Source organism: Megalops cyprinoides, chromosome 4 (assembly GCF_013368585.1).
Source record: "Megalops cyprinoides isolate fMegCyp1 chromosome 4, fMegCyp1.pri, whole genome shotgun sequence".
Taxonomy (NCBI): Eukaryota; Metazoa; Chordata; class Actinopteri; order Elopiformes; family Megalopidae; genus Megalops; species Megalops cyprinoides.
This window is the reverse complement of record NC_050586.1, coordinates 38,674,351-38,695,109: the sequence shown is the minus strand read 5'-3', so window position 1 is coordinate 38,695,109 and position 20,759 is coordinate 38,674,351. Positions and strand designations below refer to the sequence as shown.

Here is a 20,759-nt window from a genome sequence, read left to right as displayed (position 1 = left end):
TTTGTCCTCCCTTAGCTTAAGGTCACTGATTTGCAAGCTGATCACAGGAGAAGCGAGCAAGTCCCACTCATTGCAAGCCAGCCTTTTTCATGCATAGTCATTTTTAAGTCATGCATATGTAATATGGGCGTTGTTATGATTTGCAACCAAAAAGTCTTGTGACGGCTGATGTAAACGAGTGGTGAAGATTTACCTCATCAGATTGATCAAACCAGGCGATTTTTGCAAGGGGTGTCTTTGCATGGCTGTTTTACGCAGTCGGAAACCCTGCTGTTAACTTTCGCAGTGAGACGCGAGGATCATCAGTGGTCAGATTACTGCTGTAGCGCTGTTCTGTACTGACTCTACTCCTGTAGCAAGGAGGAGGCATTGTGAGCAACAGGGACAAAGAAAGAACTGGATTTTTCTTGGATAATCCTTTTTCAAATGCCATTAAAAGGGCATCAGGACAAATATTCAATATGAGGAATAAATATAATACATCAACAATAACATAGTAGTACAGTACTGGTCCTCACCTGAAGGACACAGTTCATGCCTGGAAACCCTGTGGTAAAGTCAAACACTGTGAATTGAATTCATTTGCCCACAGATACAGTAATATAAGCAAGGGGTGCATTTTTGAACACAGGCATTGTAGAAATTGAATTTTTCACACATGAATGTGGGATTGAGGCAGGTGTTCTTGAGATATTAATACTGTATATATGACTAAATGCAATTACTCGTATTGCTCACATATTCAAAGTGCTCAAAGATGCACTTTGTAGCTGATAGGAGATGACAGGATACAGAACAGCAAGTTGCAGGTTAGACGGTACTCATGCTGAAAAGATAAAATAACCCTTCAGCTCCCCCTCCCAAGTTCACAGAATGAAACCGTCAAACTAAAATCAGAGAGAGAACAGGAGGTAAAGGAAAAATACATAGTGGATCTTTGCTGCTGCCTTTTTTCTTTTAATTCCCTGCTTTTGTTGATTCTTTATCTCTCTTTCACTGTAAATCTGAATTTTGTGTGCCTTGAAACAATTAACGGTCTCTTTCCCACTACCCTCCACTTGTGAGATGCGCACTTGTATATTAAAAGTCACCTTACTGGGCGGTCAGAGCAGAGTTTATGTTTGTTTCTTCTTCCCACTAACCCCGATTAGTGGAGGTGTAGTCTTGTGCTTTGAAAGTCACCTTGCTGACCAGCCTGTTGCGGCTGCCCCTCAGCAGGGTGGCCTGCAGTGGACTGGCTCTCGTTGAGGGGGACAGAAATACCACCCAGTGTCCCCATCACAGTCTGATTATCACACCCTGATCATGCTGGCTGTGGCCCACGGCCCCCCCACCAGTTGTCTTACTGGCCAGGTGAGCAGCAGAGCTTTGTGTACAAAGGTGAACAAACAGAAGACCTCAGTGAAAAGTGATAGGAACATTTCCTTGATCCGTCTAGTCAATTTTCATTTTTCAAGCAGGACCAACCGGTTAATCCCCTCACACAGAGGAGGCTATACTTTTGGGAGATGCACACACATGCTGGTATCATTCTCTTCAGAACTGTTTGGGTACCTTCAGATGTTGCCCTCAGTGTTTCAAGAATACCCTTTGCGTTGTATACATATTTCAGATGTCCATTTGCATTACATCATCATCATGAATGTGAGCTTACAGTACGGTACAAGTCTTGTCATTAACTGATTCGCAAGCTGTCTGAGGATGTGTTATTGCGTGGAGTTCAGATTACTTAAACATATTTATAGCATTTTATTGTAGTGCAGTTGAAAATGATTAAGAATATAAGAAGTCTAATGACCCTTCATCTTAGTCATCCCTTAACCTTTTGCTTCTAATGTCCTTATTAACGTCATTATGTAAATAAGGATCAGAGAAGGTCCGATTGCTGATCCCTGGGGCAGTCCATTACCCGCGCTGCTTGATCAGATGAGATCTTTCTCATCGTTACTCTTTGCATTCTGTGCCCAGGCCAAATTGTTCCTCACTTAGATATAACTCATTTGACAAAACTTTGCAGATGTGATAACTTTGACATAACAGTAATTCCCACTAATTTCACTTTCATAACAAGCCAAGGATGTGATACTTTGTCAGCTGAATAACGAATTCTGAAGTTCCAATCAAATGTAATATGACATCTATTTGAAAAGATACGTTTCTTAATTTCTTTGAGGGATAATATTATCTAATAGTTGCTGGATATCAGATGCTGTAGGCATGTATCCATTTCCTTGATGAAACTTTAACAGGCACTGTTTAGGGTTTAGGCAATATCTTTGTTGTTAAAAAGTAGTATGCTTTTGTGTAGCTATTTTTTCTGAAGCAGCCTTTTGTGTAATCTTGTTATTGTTTTTTTTAACATTGGCACACATTTTAAAATATCTCACTTATTATTCTCTGTCATCGGTATATTTTATATTATATTCTATTCACAGCCCCGGTTGTCTTCCCGCAAGGGCTGGGAGTGGCCGGAAACTTTTGTGAAGAATTTTCCAGGTTAACAGTGTACACACCTTCTCCTATAGCACGTTTATGGCCTGCAGTCACCCAGTTCGATCTCCCTGCTCCAAAGATTCCCCCTCCCTCCTTGTGGCATGCACACAATCTCCCCACAGCATGGTTTAACCAGTTGCTGAAACTCTAATAAGTCATTATTTCCGTGGATGCCAGGCAGTTGGACCACAAGATCAAGAAGCTTGTTCTCTAGGTGCTCAACCAACCGGCAATGGTTGAAAATAAATTCGCTCTGGATGTCTAAATCCAGAAATGCAGTAACTCTGAAATTCACACAGTTTTAACCTGCTGTTGAAGTAGCTGATTTTCCTCAAAACTATTTAGCATACTCTCCTGACATCTCATCACTGCTTCTGACCCCTATCACCAACAGTACCCCCTCACACAGGAACTGCGGTATCTGCTCCTTGTTGGATGTGAGGCCCTGCTTAACAGCAGGAGTCCTACCAGTCCTTGTTTCAGATGCAATTTTCTGTTTTGAATGCCTCATTGGATCTTGGTACCCTTTTAAAATTCATCTGAAGTTCTTCTCATGCAGTGCTTCCAGCCGAATTAACTCTGTCTGCTGTCTCATTTCACATTTAATTACTGTGCCTTAATGGCAAAGTCGCATCATTGCAAAGCAGACAAATTCTGGCTTGTCTTTTCAGTCAAGACTTTTGGGCTCCAGAGAGTGAAATGTTTCTTTCCATTTTTCATGTGCATACTCTTCACTGTAGCGTTCTGATGTTCAATTTCTTTCACCTGATCTCTAAACATGCAACTAGTGCATTTTGTTGTTGGAGGTGCTTGAACTGCAGTGAGGGACATTTAAATAAAACCGTCCAGCTGCCAGTTTTCAACATATTGGAAAAATATTCCTCAGTCTTGACAACTGACTGCATATGCTTTGTATTGTGTCTGTCATTAACAACATATGAAAATTGTTTTCCCTTTTTTGCAGTTCCTCAGCAATTACTGCTTAGGTAGCCATAGTTTAACTGTATGCCATGTAACATTGACATGTTCATTACCATCCCTAGGCCAGAAACATGGAAATACAGTGATATGGGGAAGCTCTGCAAGGAGTTTTGATACTTATTTAAAGGGATGGAAGGAGTCCAAAGCCCTTTGCTGTGCTCATTTTTTATTCTTCCAGAGAGAATTCTGATCCAACAGAGGACGCACAAGCTAATCTTAAAAAAGAAATCTATTGATGGTCTGACCTAGTCATCAGCTGTGACATGACAAATGAGGTTTTTCTGATCTTTACAGGTACAGATGGTGATACAGAAAGTTCAGGGTTGTATGATGTGGTGATAAACTGCCGGGGGAAGCTTCTCTTTCTCTCTGTCTTAGATGTTCATTTGCTTTGATGGCAGACTTTGAGAGTCTTGATTCGTTAAACAGCTTCCTCACTGTCTGGATGCTTGCACCCCCTCTGTGGAGGGCCAGCATGGAGCATTAGGGGGAGTAGCCGAATTTGAGATGTATAGTTCTAATGCACAGATCGGACGTTTTTCATTTATTTAGTGCTCATGAACTATAGCCAAAGGAATAATGCACAACATTATTTCTTATCACACATCATGTTCAGTTGTTGACTGATGTAGTAAATTGGTAGTTCCATGCCTACGTTGTAGCTGTTTCATAAGGCACAAGACTTGTATTAAACATATTGTCTCAATAGAAATAATACATTTCTATGGTTGTTCCAGAGGTGTCTCTGATTTTACTATGGTCACACCAATTTTTGTAAACCATTGATAATAGGCTGAAATGAAGGGTTGGCCACTTTTTCACAGACATTAACTAGACCTGATTTCCATTGGTGAAGCTGCTTCATATCTTCCAAAATTATACGTAAAATTCATGTTCACTAACAAGTTACATACAAGTCTTCAGAATGTGATCATTATGGTGCTAAGTTCTGAGATGCATGGCCTTAGTTGCAAGTGTAGCCAGTGTGTATTTTTAATGAATGAAAATTACAGTCCACAAGATGATATACCATGTTTGGCATTCCTTATACAGCACTTTGAGGCTTGCATTATTTCCTGCGTGTAATTATGTGGTAATGTACATACAGAGGGTTATGGGCCTGCCCATGCGTTCCGCTAGCTCAGAGACCCAAGGACAAATAGAAACGCATCTGTGGCAGGAGCTGTGGAAACAGCAAAACAAAACAGCGCGGATTACAAAGAAGCACTGTTATTCCGGCGCTGCCGAAGTGGCTGCTTTCTTGGAACGGGTATTGTGTGCTGATCAGCAGGATAAAATGAGCACATTGGTCAACAGAGTCTTAATCAAATGAAACATGCTACCTGGAGCCGACTGAACCTCCTCAGGCCGCTTTAAATAAAGACAATTCTGAAATGCATTTGAATTGTAAATGTCCCATCTGGATAGTATAAGTGCTGTTTGATGCATGAGGTCTGAATCTTTTCTACACCATACAATAGACAAGACATGCTGCATATAGTGCTACCAAACCATCAGGGATCCCTAATCAAAAGAAAACCTCATCTCTGTGTCTGGTAAGACACTGATACATTTTTCGACTGAAAGAATGTGTTGTAGTTTGTTGTATACCTCGACTAGTATTCGACAAAGAAGTTACCCAGTTATTGTGTTACACATAATGCATGTTTATGTCACTGAAGTGCACCAGCTTGGTACTGATGAACTGATAAATTCAGTCTGTGAGCCAAGCAGGATGTTTTCTGGTTTGCTGGGATTATTGGAAGCCTGTCCTAATTCTGTGGTACTGAATTAAGAAGTTGACCTAATGTCCCTGCATCAGTAACCACAGTGTTTCCGGATCAAACTCTCCTTTTGTACAGTCTTCACTAATTCCTTTCTGCCATATTAACTTGGCCTGCTATAAATAACACTAATACCACATATCCTGTGGTTTCTTTCATGTCAAATAAGCTGCACACAGAGATTTAATCCATGTTTACTGCTTTGGCAAACTTTAGTACTTTTGCCTATGTGTCTCAGGGATAAGGTGTTTTAAAAGCAGGCTTACATAGTTGCTTGAATGTTTTATGCCCATTGTTTTGATGGAAGAGCTAGTTTTTGGATGGGAGGATCGTTTTTTAACCAGAACAAATCTGTCTCTTAAAACCTTTCCCCTTTAAAGATGTGTAATTAAACCCTGTGTGTAAAAGATGTGTAATTATTACCCTCTATTTGCATTTGTCAATGTAAGCTGATTATTGAATATTGAGTCATGTGTCCTTAGTTTGAGCGGGCCTGCATTGGGAATATCATGTCTGCCAGATAGAGCTCTAGGGAAGGTCACTCAGTACAGGATGACCACACAAAGTATTGATTCTGAAGAGTGACAGGAAGTCTAACTGAGTTTAACATTTTTAAACCCAGACGTGTGAATTTTAACACATCTGACATCCTGCAGATGAATATAGCCCTCTCGTTCCTGCTGTCACCCTCTCACAGACACACACATTTGGGTTGGATAAATGGCACAGACTGTTAAACAGTGAACATTGCCTCATTAATCCATAATGCTGTCTCATGGGTTGACATCAGGTGGGTCTGTGAATCCTGCCTGGGTATGTATGGCAGGTTAGGTGGTGGAGGGGCTTCCCTGAATTCGCTGATGACCGCAGAGACCTGTGTTTTTCTACATCCTGATTTCTGTCACACAATTCAAATAACTGTTTCATATCTGTATTACAATGAGGTCCTTACCCAGTTCTGTCAGCGTTAAGCAGCCTGGCTCATATTTTCGTGGAGCTGCTCATGTTGAATCTAATCTAAACAGCATATAGTGAGTAAATGTTCTCACAATTTCCCCTTCCACTGCAAAGTGAATATCTGGTGGTGAAGGTAATATTCAGTATTGTTCATTTGAGTGTTTTTCATTTGAATAGTTTTTCATTCCATTTATTTTCATTCTGTAAGTCACAGTTTATGTGATTTGTTATACCCCACCACAGTCCTACCTATATCCTACCAGGCTTCTGGAATTAGGTGCACGCAACTGAATGTGTAAGATAGTGTGCTGTGAAAGGAAAACCAAAAGAAAATAGCACTTATAATAGATGCAACTAATCATGGATGCACAACAGGTTTGATGTGACTCATCTTAAGATTCCCCGCTAAAGGCATGCTCTTGGCTATGCTCTCCTTGGCTTACTGTCTGAAGCAACATCTCTCTGTGGGGTTTTCCACACAAGTTTTTACTGTTTCACCATCAAAAGTAGTGTAAGATATTGCGCCAAACAAAAGACTACTACTGTACCAAAAAAGGAAATATATGTATGAACAGGGTTGCGGTAGAGGGTACCCCTTTAGCAACAACACGACAGCAACTCCACTCCAGGTCTGAAAATTCACAAGAACTGAGGCTGACAAACGTCAAATGGCATTTGTGCAAATCAACAGTACATTAGTCAGAATACCAAAAATGTTCAAATCGGGCTTGCAGCCAACAATACTCATTTGCTTTCCCACACATCTTTTTGACCCTGAGGGCAGCTTCATCATGCCCTTTTAGCCTCTTTCTGAGGTGACTGCCCAGGCTGCTTAATAACATCAACACAATGTGCTCAGAACAAAAGCAAACATGTTTCTCAGGGAGATGTATGTGTAGCAAAACTAGCATGTATTTAAGCGCTGCAGATTAAGTCACGACATATGGTATTATAGCTGTTACTGTTTGCACTGTATCTCTGTGGTTCTATAAGTAAACGGTCACCCTATACAGTGTATTTTACAGTCTTTCTGCATTAATAGAAGCGTAAATGGAGGATGTCTCATTTGAAAATACGAGTCAATTATGCTGTCCCAAATGAGTACTGGTGAAATGCCAGCACCCCTCAAGCCATTCACCAGTCTTAAAAAAGACATTCCTCCGAGAGCTAGAGTTCTGCTCCTGTGCAGACTTCTGGCCCCAACTTGCATTTATACATATCATCCACTTATACTGCTGTATATTTACTGAAGCAGACCAGATTAAACAGCTCGCTCAAGGATGCACTGGTTATGTCCCGTGCTGAAGTTCTAATGCACCCACTTCTGGTTAAAAACCCAATTCCTTCACCAGTGCTCCACCTTGTAGCCCTAAATATTTGAGAGTCTGCAGTAGAAAATATCAGCAGACTGTAGAACTGAACTAGGTGATAACACGATGACACACAAATGTGCGCACACACGCGCGCACACACACACACACGCACACACACACACACACACACACACGCACACACACACACACACAGGCACAACAAAGAGGGACTCCCTCCACCAGCCACGGACGCATTTCCTCAGCAGAGACATCCTAATATTTCTTCACTCTGGCCGATTGCCTGATCCTGTTCCCCTGGTCACAGAAAAGCAGCTGAGCTGAGAGATGGCCTCTTCCTGCAGGAAGCCCTCGCTGAGGTCAGAATGGAAGGAAAGGCCGAGGAAGGGTCTGCACACAGAGTTAACCCTCACACGCTGGTGTAGGATGCCGAGCGGTCAGTCTGTGAACCTTCAGATGGAAAAAATTATGTGTAGTCTGCACAGTCTTTACTAGTGAGGTGAGTAGTGTGAGACCTCATGAATCTCCAAGTGGGTGGAGCCATCATGTGTTTTCAATGACTGGAAGCACAGGGTATTTCCAGCCACTCTCAAAGCAGTCCAATCCCTGATATTCACATCAAACAATAAGCTGGTTTTACAGTTTATCCCGGTGTGTGTGTGTGTGTGTGTGTGTGTGTATATGTATATATATATATAAATATATATATATATATTTACAGTATATTACCAGAAAATGATGGCATTTTACCTTGTTTCAGCTGGACAGATCCTGTTGTGAATGTTTTCATCATTACCAGGAATAGTACGGGGTTTGTGGGGTTTTTTTGTTGTCAGCGGACAATCTGAGGCAGCACTAATATGGCAGCCGTAGGGCTATGAAAGGCCCCATTAACGAAGGCTATTGAGCGTGTTCTCTGAATGTGGAGCTTATGTCACCTGTGGTGATGACTGCTGGGTAAACTGTGCGGTGAAGAAGTGGGCTAACAGACAGAGCCCTGGAGAACAGCACCATCGCTCAGAAACCTGACCCTCATAACCAGCACAGCGTCACACTGGGAGGCTCCCTGCAGGACTGGGCAGGCAGGAGATAAGCCTGTATGTACCGCACCAACAGTCTCTTGTTGGTGAGTTGTTCGGTCTCTCAGGGGGCCCTCACCGCGGAGCACTGTAAGTTTATCGGGCGACCCACGTGGCTTCCATCTTCCATATTATTCATTTCTACAGATGGGTAATTACCGTTGCAGAGCAGAGCTCGGGATTGTGCGAGTGGGCTCAAAGCGGGTGATGTCACCGCCCCTCGAGTGAGGACAAGAGAATGGCTGGGCCCCTGAGCCAGAGCTAATCGTGTCTCTTGCTGGGAGTTGTGACGTGTGGTTGCGAGGGCTGGGGTTTGACTCACTGCTCAGTTACACTCTCTTGGTGGTACAACAGCAGCGCCCCACTGGAGATTTCAACCTGCTGTCCTCTGGTTGTAGGCCTAGTTTCCTAGTTTCCTAAGTACTGGCGCTTTCTGCACACTGTGCCACAAAGGAACCCAGATCCAAGCCGCTTATAAACAGGCAATCAAAAGAATCTAAAAATAAACAGCTGTCCATGTTAACAGACGTCAGTGTATGTAAGGCCCCCACTCCTTTCCGTTGCTGATAAACAGCCTGTATTTTAAATGCTGTATCCACCATTTTTTACCTATACACAATGTTTTCAGCAGCCCAGTATTGTTATGTGAGAAACCAAAACAGCCAACGCCTGCTTTAATCTGTCACTCAAAGTTAAGGAGAGCAAATCACATTGTACCTAGATTAATCAGAGGTCAAAGTCCAGCCAACGGTGTCTTTAAACACCGACCAGTCACGCACGGCTGTCGCAGACGGAGAGGAAGTGCACTTTAGCTGTGTCACATATTCCCCCTTGCTGTTTCCTGTGGCTGTGCTGATACGTCCCTCTCCTTGGCGCGGTGTTAGCGGCTGAAATTTCGCAAAGCAGAGGGACCTGCTTTACACACACACACACACACACACACACACACACACACACACACACACAAAATGCATGAAGCAGGGTTTCCAGCTGGTAGGGAGCTGTATTTAGTCGCTGACGGCGGCACGCCTTGCCATTTCCTTCCACCTTGGCTATTGTGACGCTCGAGGGCCCGACAGGGATTTGCTTTTCTACGCGATTGAGTTCAGCGTGACCTCTGATACGGGATCCCGTGAGAAGCGAGCTGGCCGACCCCTCCGCCCGTTTCACATCCAATAGACATAAATAGATATAAATCAATGCAAATAGATACGAATCTGTAGAACGGAGCCAGGAAACAAGGGAGCTGTCGATGACATAACGTACAGCGGTGGTTTCGGTGTGTGATTCCGAGTTGCATAGATACGGACGTGATTTACAAACAGGAAAGAAAAGTTGCTGTTCTGAATCATTTCACCCCACGTGGCTGTTCTGCCTTTTCCAGATTGCGGAGAGATGATTTCCTCTTTCAATCTGTTCATCTGCTCTTGAGTTCTTTCCCAGACTCTAACATCATGATATTAGAAGATGATCTCAAATGTAACTGCAACACTTCCAAACTGTAACTCAAACAGATAGATAACTCTTAAAAATAAATAGTTCTGCTTTGACTTAAGTTTGATTATGTAACTGCTTGGTATATTCCACAAATACCACAGAAGGGGTCAGTTTTTGCGCTGTGATACCTCACAGTGTGTGAGTCCCGAGAGGGCTGCCTATGATAAGATCATGAGAAAGGGTGCACTGAAAGTTGAGGTTTTGCGCGTTTCGCTTGTAGAGGACATTAATAATGGTATAGATGACCCTGATAGAAGCTGTCATGTGACCATAAAGATAGCACTGTAAGGGAAAGGAAAATGTATGCTTGGAGATCTTATCGGCAGTCAGCACATTCTCCCAGGGTTGATTTTCCTCCTTTCTTACAAATTAGTTCATTGTTGACTGTCGCAGTTTACACAGCTCAATAATTTATTAGTATTTACACCGACCCGAAGAGAGTGTAAATTAGGATATTCAAGGGTGAGACCCAGGGTGTTCTGAAGTCATGGTTACAGCTTTTGCACTTACAGTGAAGTTCTACAAACACTGAATTACAGTGTTTGTGTGTACAAAGTGTACATTGTTTTTGGTTGCAGTTGAAGTGATAGGCTTTTATTTTAAACCAAGATTCTATCAGAAAGGTGCAGCAATGTCTTTCTTCCAGTTCAGAACAGGCAGTGCCGTCAGAGACAAATTTGCAGAATTGGAGCCTTGCTGATGAGCAGATTGTCATGGTCTGCAGTTTATGATCATCTGTAGGGTTGCACATGCACGATTCCTAGGTGCTTTTGTGTACAAGTGGTCTTTTGTAGTGATCTGATGGATGGATGGGTCATCCATCGCATTGAAGCCTGTTGGAACAGGAGTGAAAAGCAACAATAAAATGCAGATTCAAGTGTTCCTGGAAATCATTTATTGTGAGAAAAATTATCACAATCCATAGATGCATGATTCATGATGTATTAGTGAGTGTGTTTTTAACAAAGGCAAGCCGTGGGCCCTATTACCATTTTTCATGGTAGGGTTTGCAGGGTTTTTTTTGTCATTAAGGCCACCGCATTATGTGGTGCCGCCATGCAGACGTTTGACTGTGTTCCATTTTCAGTTGCTATTTTCATTTAATGACATTCAGTGCCAGCTAATGAACCCTGAATGATTTGCAGTCAAGGCAAACACTGGTGAAATATGTTGCGCTGTTTTTTCAGTGTTGCGGTTCAGATCCAGAATAGCCTCTTTATCAATTGTACCCTATCCAAACACAACGAATGCAGGAATGGATACCAGGATTTTACATTGATGAAGACTGCTTGGAATGAAATGTATGACTTAGTTGCCTTTTTGCCTTTTTTAATTTGCTTTACTGAATTTTGGTCAGATTGCTGTTCTGTGTTCTGGTCTGTGTTCCTGTCAGGCTGAGTGGTAAGGTTAGCTCTCCTGAAGAGACAATCTATTCCACTTTAAGCACAGAGTATAATTTCATAAGGTTGCTTGTGGTAAAGAACCCACTGCTCAGCTCAAAGTGGTATCCTGTCCTGTCCCCTCACTATATGGCATTTGCCTGCCCATCTCTTAACTTCAGCACTCCAGAATCCACCAGTTCATGGAATGACTGGGAGAGCATTAACGGCATTTTCAATGTTGTCAGAGTGTATTTTGGTTAGAGTGTCCCTCTTCAACAGAATGCAGGCAGTCCCAGTGCAACGAAGATCCCATTTACAGTGATCCACTTTTATCACCTTTATCACAACAATGATCACTTTTATCACTTTGCCCACTTGTAAAAATGCCACCATTAGTGTTTGATGACACAAAGTCCAGTGATGAGAGAGAGAGTAGGACGTGAGGCCAGAAGTAAAAAAGGAGCTGCAGGGACGAGAGGCTAAAGAAGCAAAAACATTTCTTCCCATTGGGACCCTTCTTTGATTTTGTTTTGTTCTTTGTTATTTTAGTTTGTTATTTTCATTCAAGTGAAATGAAGTTTGTAGGCAAAGTCTGCATGGCAAGGGTGATTAATTCAAGTGCTATAAGTGAACATTAAAGTGTCCAAGGATTTCATTTCATTGTTATCAGTGAACATTATTTCAGTAAAACAAATTTCTGAGATATGTGGGAATATTTATGAGGCCTATTGCAATAAAAATATGAATTAGAAGTGGAAACAGAGGATTTTTGAAAGTCACGCAGATCTAATATGTGTCAAGTAAGGATTTTTAAACAGGTTACTTCATATTGAATTTGATTCTCATGGTAGATTCTTAGCAGAAAACAAACCAGTGTTTCTTTCATTTTGTCTGTAATATCAGTCAAGAATTTTAACTGAGTTGCCAAATGCACTATGTAGCATTCAGACAACACTGTGTTATTCAGGGTGGTAATACAGTTGTTTTATCAGGCAATTCCCTGAATTGTATTGAGGGGAAGAAATGGCTTTGTTCAATGAACCTTGACAATGCCCCTGCCACAGGGACGCTGATGTCCCTGCAGATAGAGCGAAAGTGATCCACCAGACTGCAACTCAGGCAGACTCAGCTCATAATTGCTTCCACAGACAGGCAAATTGCATGGCTCCAATCCTAACAGAAAGACATGCTGAGGACCAAGAAATGTTTTAAGATTCCCTTTGACCCAGTGAAGCAGAAAGGGAGAAAGACCGAAGCAGACCTGACGAAGCAGACAGTTGCTTTTGTGCCGGCCCTGTATTAGGTCTATATCTTTGAACCACGGTGGAGACAAATTCAAAGCCCTCCCGGTATTTGAGCGTGTCGTCTGTCATTATTTATGGCCTCGCTATTTAGTCAGTGGGAAAAAGTTAATGAATTAATTTAACACTTAGCTGCGCTGGGATAAACAGGTCATTGAGCCTACACAAAACACCTTGCAGAGTCTGAATCGCTGGCGCTGCCTCTGCTGTTAGTGTCGGCCCCCACCTCGCTGATCGCCTTCCCCCCCCTGTCCCCTCAGTGCCTGACGATGACGGCCAAGCGGAACCTGTTGGTGCGGCTGGTGCCGTGCCGCTGCCTGCGCGGCGAGGAGGAGGTGGTGACGGCGCTGGACTACTCCCACTGCAGCCTGGAGCAGGTGCCCAAGGAGATCTTCAGCTTCGAGAAGACGCTGGAGGAGCTCTACCTGGACGCCAATCAGATCGAGGAGCTGCCCAAGGTAAGTCGCCACTTCCCCCCCCACCCTCCCGTGCCGAAAAGGTGTCCGTTATGCCAAGAGGCCCAAAGTCGGCACCCCCCACCCCACCCTACGCGGTTGGGATGCACAGCGTTCCCGAAAAATGCAGGGGTTGAGTCAAGCTTTTCAAAACAAAGCCTCTCTTGTTGTTGACATTGCTGTCATTCACCACCGAAACAGTGTCACATTGTAAACCCCCTGTGGAATACACACAAATCTAAACATTTTTCTACCCTGTGAGCTCCATCTCCATATAGCTTGACTCTTGTGGCAAGACAATACTACTTACAAATAATAAGAATGGTAGTATTAATAACAACAGTATTCATTGCAATGAAACATATGTGTTTAACACATAATATGCACTGATGAGCCAAAACATTATGACCACTCACAGGTGAACTGAATAACGTTGATCATCTCCAAACAAGAGCACATGTCAAGGTCTGGGTCGATTAGATGGTCAGCGAACAATCAGTCCTCATAGTCAACGTGTTGGATGCAGGAGAAATGGGCAGGAGTAAAGACCTGAGCGACTTTGACAAGGGCTATATTGTTATGACCAGACGACTGGGTCAGAGCATCTCTGAAACGGCAAGGCTTGTGGGGTGCTCCCAGTCAGCAGTGGGGAGTACCTACCAACAGCGGTCCGAGGGAGGACAAACCACAAACCAGCAACATGGTGTTGGGAGCCCAAGGCTCATCAATGCACGAGGGCAACAAAGCCTATGCCGTCTGGTCTGAACCCACAGAAGGTCTACTGTGGCACAAGTCACAGAAAATTTTAATGATGGTTATGGGAGGAATGTGTCATAACACACAGTGCATTGCACCCTGCTGCGTATGGGGCTACGTAGCCACAGACTGGTCAGAGTGCCCATGATGACCCCTATCCACTGTCGAAAGCGCCTACAATGGGTACGCAAGTGTCAAAACTGGACCTTGAAGCAGTGGGAGAAGGTTGGCTGGTCCGATGAGTCCCGTTTTCTTTTAGATTATGTGGATGGCTGTGTACGTGTGCACCGTTTACCTGGGGAACTGATGGCACCGGGTTGCACTGTGGGAAGATGACAAGCCGGTGGAGGGAGCGTGATGCTCTGGGCAACGTTCTGCTGGGAAACCCTGGGTCCAGTCATTCCGGTGGATGTCAATTTGACATGTGCCACCTACCTAAACATTGTTGCAGACCAGGTACACCCCTTCATGGCAATGGTATTTCCTGATGGCAACGGCCTCTTTCAGCAGGATAATGCGCCCTGCCACACTGCACACAATGTTCGGGAATGGTTTGAGGAACATGACAAAGTGTTCAAGGTGTTTCCCTGGCCTCCAAATTCTCAAGCTCTCAATCCGATTGAGCATCTGTGGCATGTGCTGGACCGACAAGTCTGATCCACGGCGGTTCCACCTCACAACTTACAGGACTTGGGTCTGCTGCTAATGTTTTGGTGCCAGATACCACAGGACACCTTGTAGGGTCCATGCCTCGGCGGGTCGGCGCTGTTTTAGCAGCACACGGAGGACCAACAGCATATTAGGCAGGTGGTCATAATGTTTTGGCTCATCGGTGTATGTTTGAAATCCTATTCTTCCTCCTGATGCAACCACAAATGTTCCTACTGTTAATGCTCAGAAGATACTTATCGTCCTATTTATGTATGTATGTTTTTAGAGAAGTATGGAGTTTTGACATCCACAGACTGTATTTGGTAACAGTTTTATTCACTGATTTTTCATGGCTGACTATGGTGCGCTTGATAAAATGGACATTCAGTGTTACATGAGCAAGGCATCACCTGATTAGGTGATTCGGTATAGGTGGTTAGGTGATTTGAATGTCAAGTCGACAACAGTTTGAAAATCACAGACACAACCAATGTGCTTATGGAGAAAACAAGGTCTTAATGCCATCTGTATGTTAGAAGCTGGACTGTCTTCCCAGACATCGCTTGTCACCTGTGGTATTCACAAGCAGCAGTTTGTCACCTGGCAAGACATTGCCACCAAACTCTATCTGAGACAAGCCTAGATCTGGGAGACCAGGAGCCACACCACATTGCCAAACCAAGAAGCATCATCATGCTTCATCTTTGTGATTGTTTCCACACTGCCAAATATACTGCATCAGAGAGGCCCACCACGGGGAAATGCACTTCAACAGGATATCATACTGCAAGCATAAAGAATATGATGTCCTCAAGCATCCGGCCTGTGTCACTGCTGCTGATGGTTTCACTGGCAGAGACAATGAGCAGAACAAATGCATTCTGATGGCGAGGATTCTGAGGGCTGGTTGGCACTAATGAAAGGATCCGTGAGACACATGGAAAGTTCTGGAGTTCTGGCCCGTCTGCCTCTGTAGGTTGTGCACAATGCTCGACCAGTGGCCTACTCTTGGCATTATGAATAAGACCATTCAGAGGCACTGCAGTGGACCAATCCCACATGTGCCCTTAGAGTTTACTTACTTATTCATTCCAAATAAGTACGACAAAGCTACAGATTTAAGGCCTTTCCTGCAGTCCGGGAGCAGACCAGGGCCGCAGTAATTCTGTTTTTTTTGCATCTTGGACTTGGAGTAGATGGGGCTGTCAGACCTTTTCAGTACCTTGATGTTTATCTTTCCAGTATTATCCTGGCTCTGATCTGAATGAATCAGGTGGGCCAGCCACCATCAATCCTCTTAAATGAAGGGCCCGCATTGACTCCAGATTGTCCCCTCTTCCCTCCACAGCAACTGTTCAGCTGCCAGACGCTTCATCGTCTGAGCCTGCCGGATAACGACCTCACAGCATTACCGGCGGCCATCGCCAACCTTATCAATCTCCAGGAGCTGGACGTCAGCAAGAACAGTAAGCAAAACCAGTACTGCTCTCACGCTGTTGAGTCACGCAGACCCTCCCTGTCATTCATTTGCTCGTCATTATGACAGATTGCGCGGGGCAAAGCAGTGGAGAGGGCAAATGACTTTACCTAGATTATAGTGCAGATTAAACGACATAAATAGCCGATTTTCCAATCGGTAGATCCTCTATTTTTCATATTCATATTCCTCAGTGTCCTGCAATTGTAATTTATGTCTTGACCCAGAGCTGACCCGTATAATTAGCTTTCGCATTACAGCGAATCCTATGAGAATCAATTGGATTTTAATCTGTTTAGGGGAAAAGAATGGGAAGAGCATGCTTTGTCTTGTGAGAAGCGTTTTAAATTTATCATTATTTTCCTCTGGCTGCGCCACAGGTAGAATAGAGAGTGCATATAAAAAGGAAGGGTATGTAACCTGTTATAAAATTAAAGCCTTCTTCAGTCATCATGGTGGAAGCATTAGTGACAGGGCACTCGCTCTTCTGTGCATGAGCAGGATTGATACGCATCTTAAAATGGGCCTCGTAGCCTTGTTGCACATGTAGGATTGGAATAATTGCTGTGACACCATGTGAACTGACCTGATTTGATAGCCACCAGCTCCAGATTTTTTTCCTTTTCAAATGTGCCTACATTATGCAAAAACAAATTATGCTTATCTCTTTGATGTATTAAACCCTTTTTAAAAAACTATTTTTGTTACCTTTTGCCAAAAGGCCTCCGTACATTTATCTTGTGTCATGTAGAAAGTGAAGATATTTTAGTGTAATGTAATGTGTGTGTGGTTAGCTGTGACTAATGTGAGAATGACTGTTTTACTAGTGCATAAAAATGTATGTATTCATGATTTTTTGGGGGGTCCTGTAGGAATAGGAAGGCCAAGGGCATGTTTTTAAACTATGTTTTCTGTAACATTGCCTTTTACAATGTTTTCTATAACACTGGGATGTAGGGGAATTTGCCAACATAAATATATCTTACACTGCATATGATATGTACGTTGTCCAGTCACCTCACATAACAACGATCTTAGAGAAAACATTATACTTAACCCCCCTCCAAATCATTGTGCCTCATCTAATATTATTTCATGGATTTTGCAATTAATGTCACCCCCTTCCAAGGCCGCATATATGTAGATGGAATATACACTCAGCCTCCCCTGAACTTCACCCCAGACCTGTCAGTAACTATTGTGGCCATTGTAGCCTGATCACTATGAGAGAAAGGCGTTTAGAAGGGATGCCTTTCTCACTCAGCCAGACAGCAGGGTGAATGCCGGGTCATGATTACACTGGAGCTTAGTCAAGCGTCAGTATTGCATTTTCCCCACTTCTCCACTTTTTTGGAGGGAAGGTTTTTTTTTTACAAATGTAATTCACCCTTGCTCATATTTTCCTCTGAAGTGCTATTTCTATAAAATGTAGCATTTTTTAAGTGGTGAAGAATTTTCTGAGGCAGTTGAGGGTTAGGGTTAGGGTTTGGTTTAAATTTGACACGTGGGCGTTTGCTGTGGAGTCCAAAAGGTTGCTCAAACACCAAGTGTTCTTGTTCAAAGAAACCAGTAGAGGAGGATTTGGGGTGGACTTCCATGTTAGCCAATTGCAGTGAGGCGGAAAAGTTAAGAAAGTACGTCCAACATGACTTTTTTTTTGTTCAAGGAAGAGCTGATGTCAGCAATGTAATACAAATTGATTTGATTTAGACTTTAGGCAGCTGTTTTCATTGACAGAAGTTTAACCTTAGTTCATTACAGTCTTATTTGTCATTGTTTTAAGGACATTGCTTATTTGAGTCTTTGTTACGCTGTCCTCTAATCCATTTGTCTGACACTTATGGGACCTTGGTAGTTCAAAGTTTTGGCAGGTAAAAGTTAGTCAGTGCAAGGGAGTGCTTGGGAGTGAAAGACTTTGATTAGCATTTCTGGAACAGTAGCAGAATTGGCAAAGTAGTACACTTACAGTTTATAAAGGTCTGTAATGGTCTCTAAATGGGAATTTTTTTATTTATGTTTTATTTGTGCAACAAAATCCCCTTTAGTAATCCTCTTATCAAAATCCTCTATCAAAGGTGTCGTAATAAACTAATGAAATCTGTTTGTTTGTTTTTACTCAATTTTATAGTTATAGTAGAACAAAATGGTTGAATGTGGACAAATCACTGATAGCACTTGAAAATTGAACCATATATAAAAAGCTGATCTAATATTAAATATTAGTAGCGTACGATATATCAGTTAGTTTAGACTGAGGATGTCCGTATGGTCATCTTAAGAAACTCTGCATAACCCTGGTCTAGTAATTGACCTTTTGCAATGTGATAATCTAAGTGCGTGTGATTGCATCCTGCCCTGTGTCAGACCTGAGGTCACTGGCACTGATGTTATCATCCTTTTAGAGCTGCTCATGTTGAAGGCAGCTTCTGAAGGCAATTTGAAGGATGAGCATTGGCGATTGGAAAAGCCAAGCTGAAATTAAATTAAGAGCGACATGTTAGATTTAGTTTGTGGTACATGTGGTGCGTGTTATAGTTACCCACTCTGTAAGCACTACTGTGCTGGCAGCTTCTTGCCCCATGCTCGTATGGAGGTCCTCATTTTGTGCTTTGGGGAGCTAGGAAAACAGTATTCACTCAATTAAAACATTCCACTGCAATGAATTATGCAGGCCGCATTGCCAAATTGTCTGTGTGGAAACTTCAGCTGCATTCTCTGGAGACATATATCCATTGAAGCAGCAATATAGGGATGTAAAAGAGTAATGGTCTCTCTATTTTAACACCTGAGCTGCAGCAAGTTTATGGAAGAGTACATAATCAACTGGTCTATTTCCAGGTCCAGGAGAAGGAAATAATGGCGCCTCCTGCAGCGTAGATTTAGGAATTCATCAAAAGAGACTGAACCTATCTTCCTTATAACTATACAAAGTTTATAACGGAAGCCTGAGTCTTACGCAACTGCAATCTGAAGTGAAAAATGGTTAAACTCCAGCTTGAACCCACAAAATGCTGATATGGGCATTTCTATTAGAATATTGATACATTGTCAATGATAATATTTTCTTTCCACACAATTTTCCTGTCCAGTCGCTCATCTCTCGCAATGGACAATAATGTTCCACCACATTAAACCCTTCATAGAGGTTGCACAGACTAAAAGTGAAGCTTTACCACAGATATGTTGTCAACTCATAAATGTCATACAATATGAGGAACAATTTAATATGATATGATTTCTAGAAAACAGAAGAAATTAAAGACACAAGACCAAAAAGCACATTACAGGCTGTGTGCAAGCTGACCAAGGTAACAGAGCTTCCTCATCTGTATGCACAAGGAAGTTTAATTTTCCAAAACACTTCAGTCCTCATAGCAACTTGTCTATACCTGTACCCGCAGCTGAACCTGCATTTTTTAAAGGATCATATTCATATTAACTCTTATGTGGATATTACCTCACTCTCACACAATATACAGATTAAAGGCCGTCAGTAATTTTCCTATCAATGAAATCCCATAAACCAGGTATATTTTCAACATAATGAAGGATTGTAAAACTCACAATATTTAATGTTATCTGAAATGTATACAGGCAATTGTAGAATGAAATCATTGAAGATAGTAATATAGTATACAGTGCATTCTTATTTTCCCAGTTGTGAAGCTGTTTGTTGTAGGAAAGTTAATGTCTAATTGATGATGCTTAATGATGAATTGTGCCAATTGTGCAGAAGATGTGGTTTTCTCATGCTTTTCCTCTTATTGGTTATAGGTATCCAGGAGTTTCCTGAAAACATTAAGAACTGTAAGGTGTTAGCCATTGTTGAAGCAAGCGTGAATCCCATTTCCAAGTAAGCTGTCTGTGAAAGATTCTGTTGTTATGCATGCATAATCATACCCCTCCCACACACAACAGCTCTATTATACAGATCTAGTGTGCTCATACTCAAAGCTGTGTCTAATTCCATCTGTTGTCTCTGTGCTATGTCCCAGCCAGTAACAATTTACCAGACAAATAAAAAACATTCACCCAGTTGTTTGTTTATTAGGTGTCTTGTTCTAGAATGAAACATTCGGCAGAATTAATGTCATGTCAGAAGGATTGGCTCTCCAGGACACTAGACTGCTTTGACCTGGTTGGATCAGTCCTGATGTCTCCTCATGTCCTGTCTTCTCTAGGCTGCCAGATGGCTTCACACAGCTCCTCAGCCTCACACAGCTGTACCTGAATGATGCCTTCCTGGAGTTCTTACCGGCCAGCTTCGGCAGGTGAGAAGCAATAGCCGCACTGCTAGAGTATCAACGCTTTCGCCTCCGTCTGTGGTAGCTGAAGATGCCAGGTGTCTGTACGGTCTCTGGGAATCGGCTGCAAGCTGTCCCTTTATGCTTCTGTGAAGTTGTCTTCCCAGGGTTCCAAAGTCAAGGATGTCTCAGAGCTCAGATCAGCTGAGCTCAGATCAGCTGTCTTAATTTGACACAAAGACCCACTTTTTTCCCTCTCTTACTGTCTATGATGAGAAGTCTGATCCATAGCTGTATTGCACATGCACTTCCTTTGTTGTTAGCTTCTCACACACAGGCGGGAAAAATGCCGTATTCATCTGCATCCCCAT

General features: G+C 42.7%; 1 protein-coding gene across 3 annotated transcripts in view; it reads left to right on the top strand.

Moving 5' to 3' along the window:
* The window catches only part of LOC118776266 (erbin-like), a 64,721-nt gene that overhangs the window by 17,392 nt on the left and 26,570 nt on the right, over positions 1 to 20,759 (top strand). For all 3 annotated transcript variants that reach the window (XM_036526462.1, XM_036526465.1, XM_036526461.1), the window contains exons 3-6: positions 13,066 to 13,263; positions 16,016 to 16,133; positions 19,919 to 19,997; positions 20,326 to 20,415. In XM_036526462.1, the coding sequence (XP_036382355.1) occupies positions 13,075 to 13,263; positions 16,016 to 16,133; positions 19,919 to 19,997; positions 20,326 to 20,415 (476 nt within the window). In that variant the 5' untranslated portion in view covers positions 13,066 to 13,074. The remainder of the gene's footprint in view (positions 1 to 13,065; positions 13,264 to 16,015; positions 16,134 to 19,918; positions 19,998 to 20,325; positions 20,416 to 20,759) is intronic.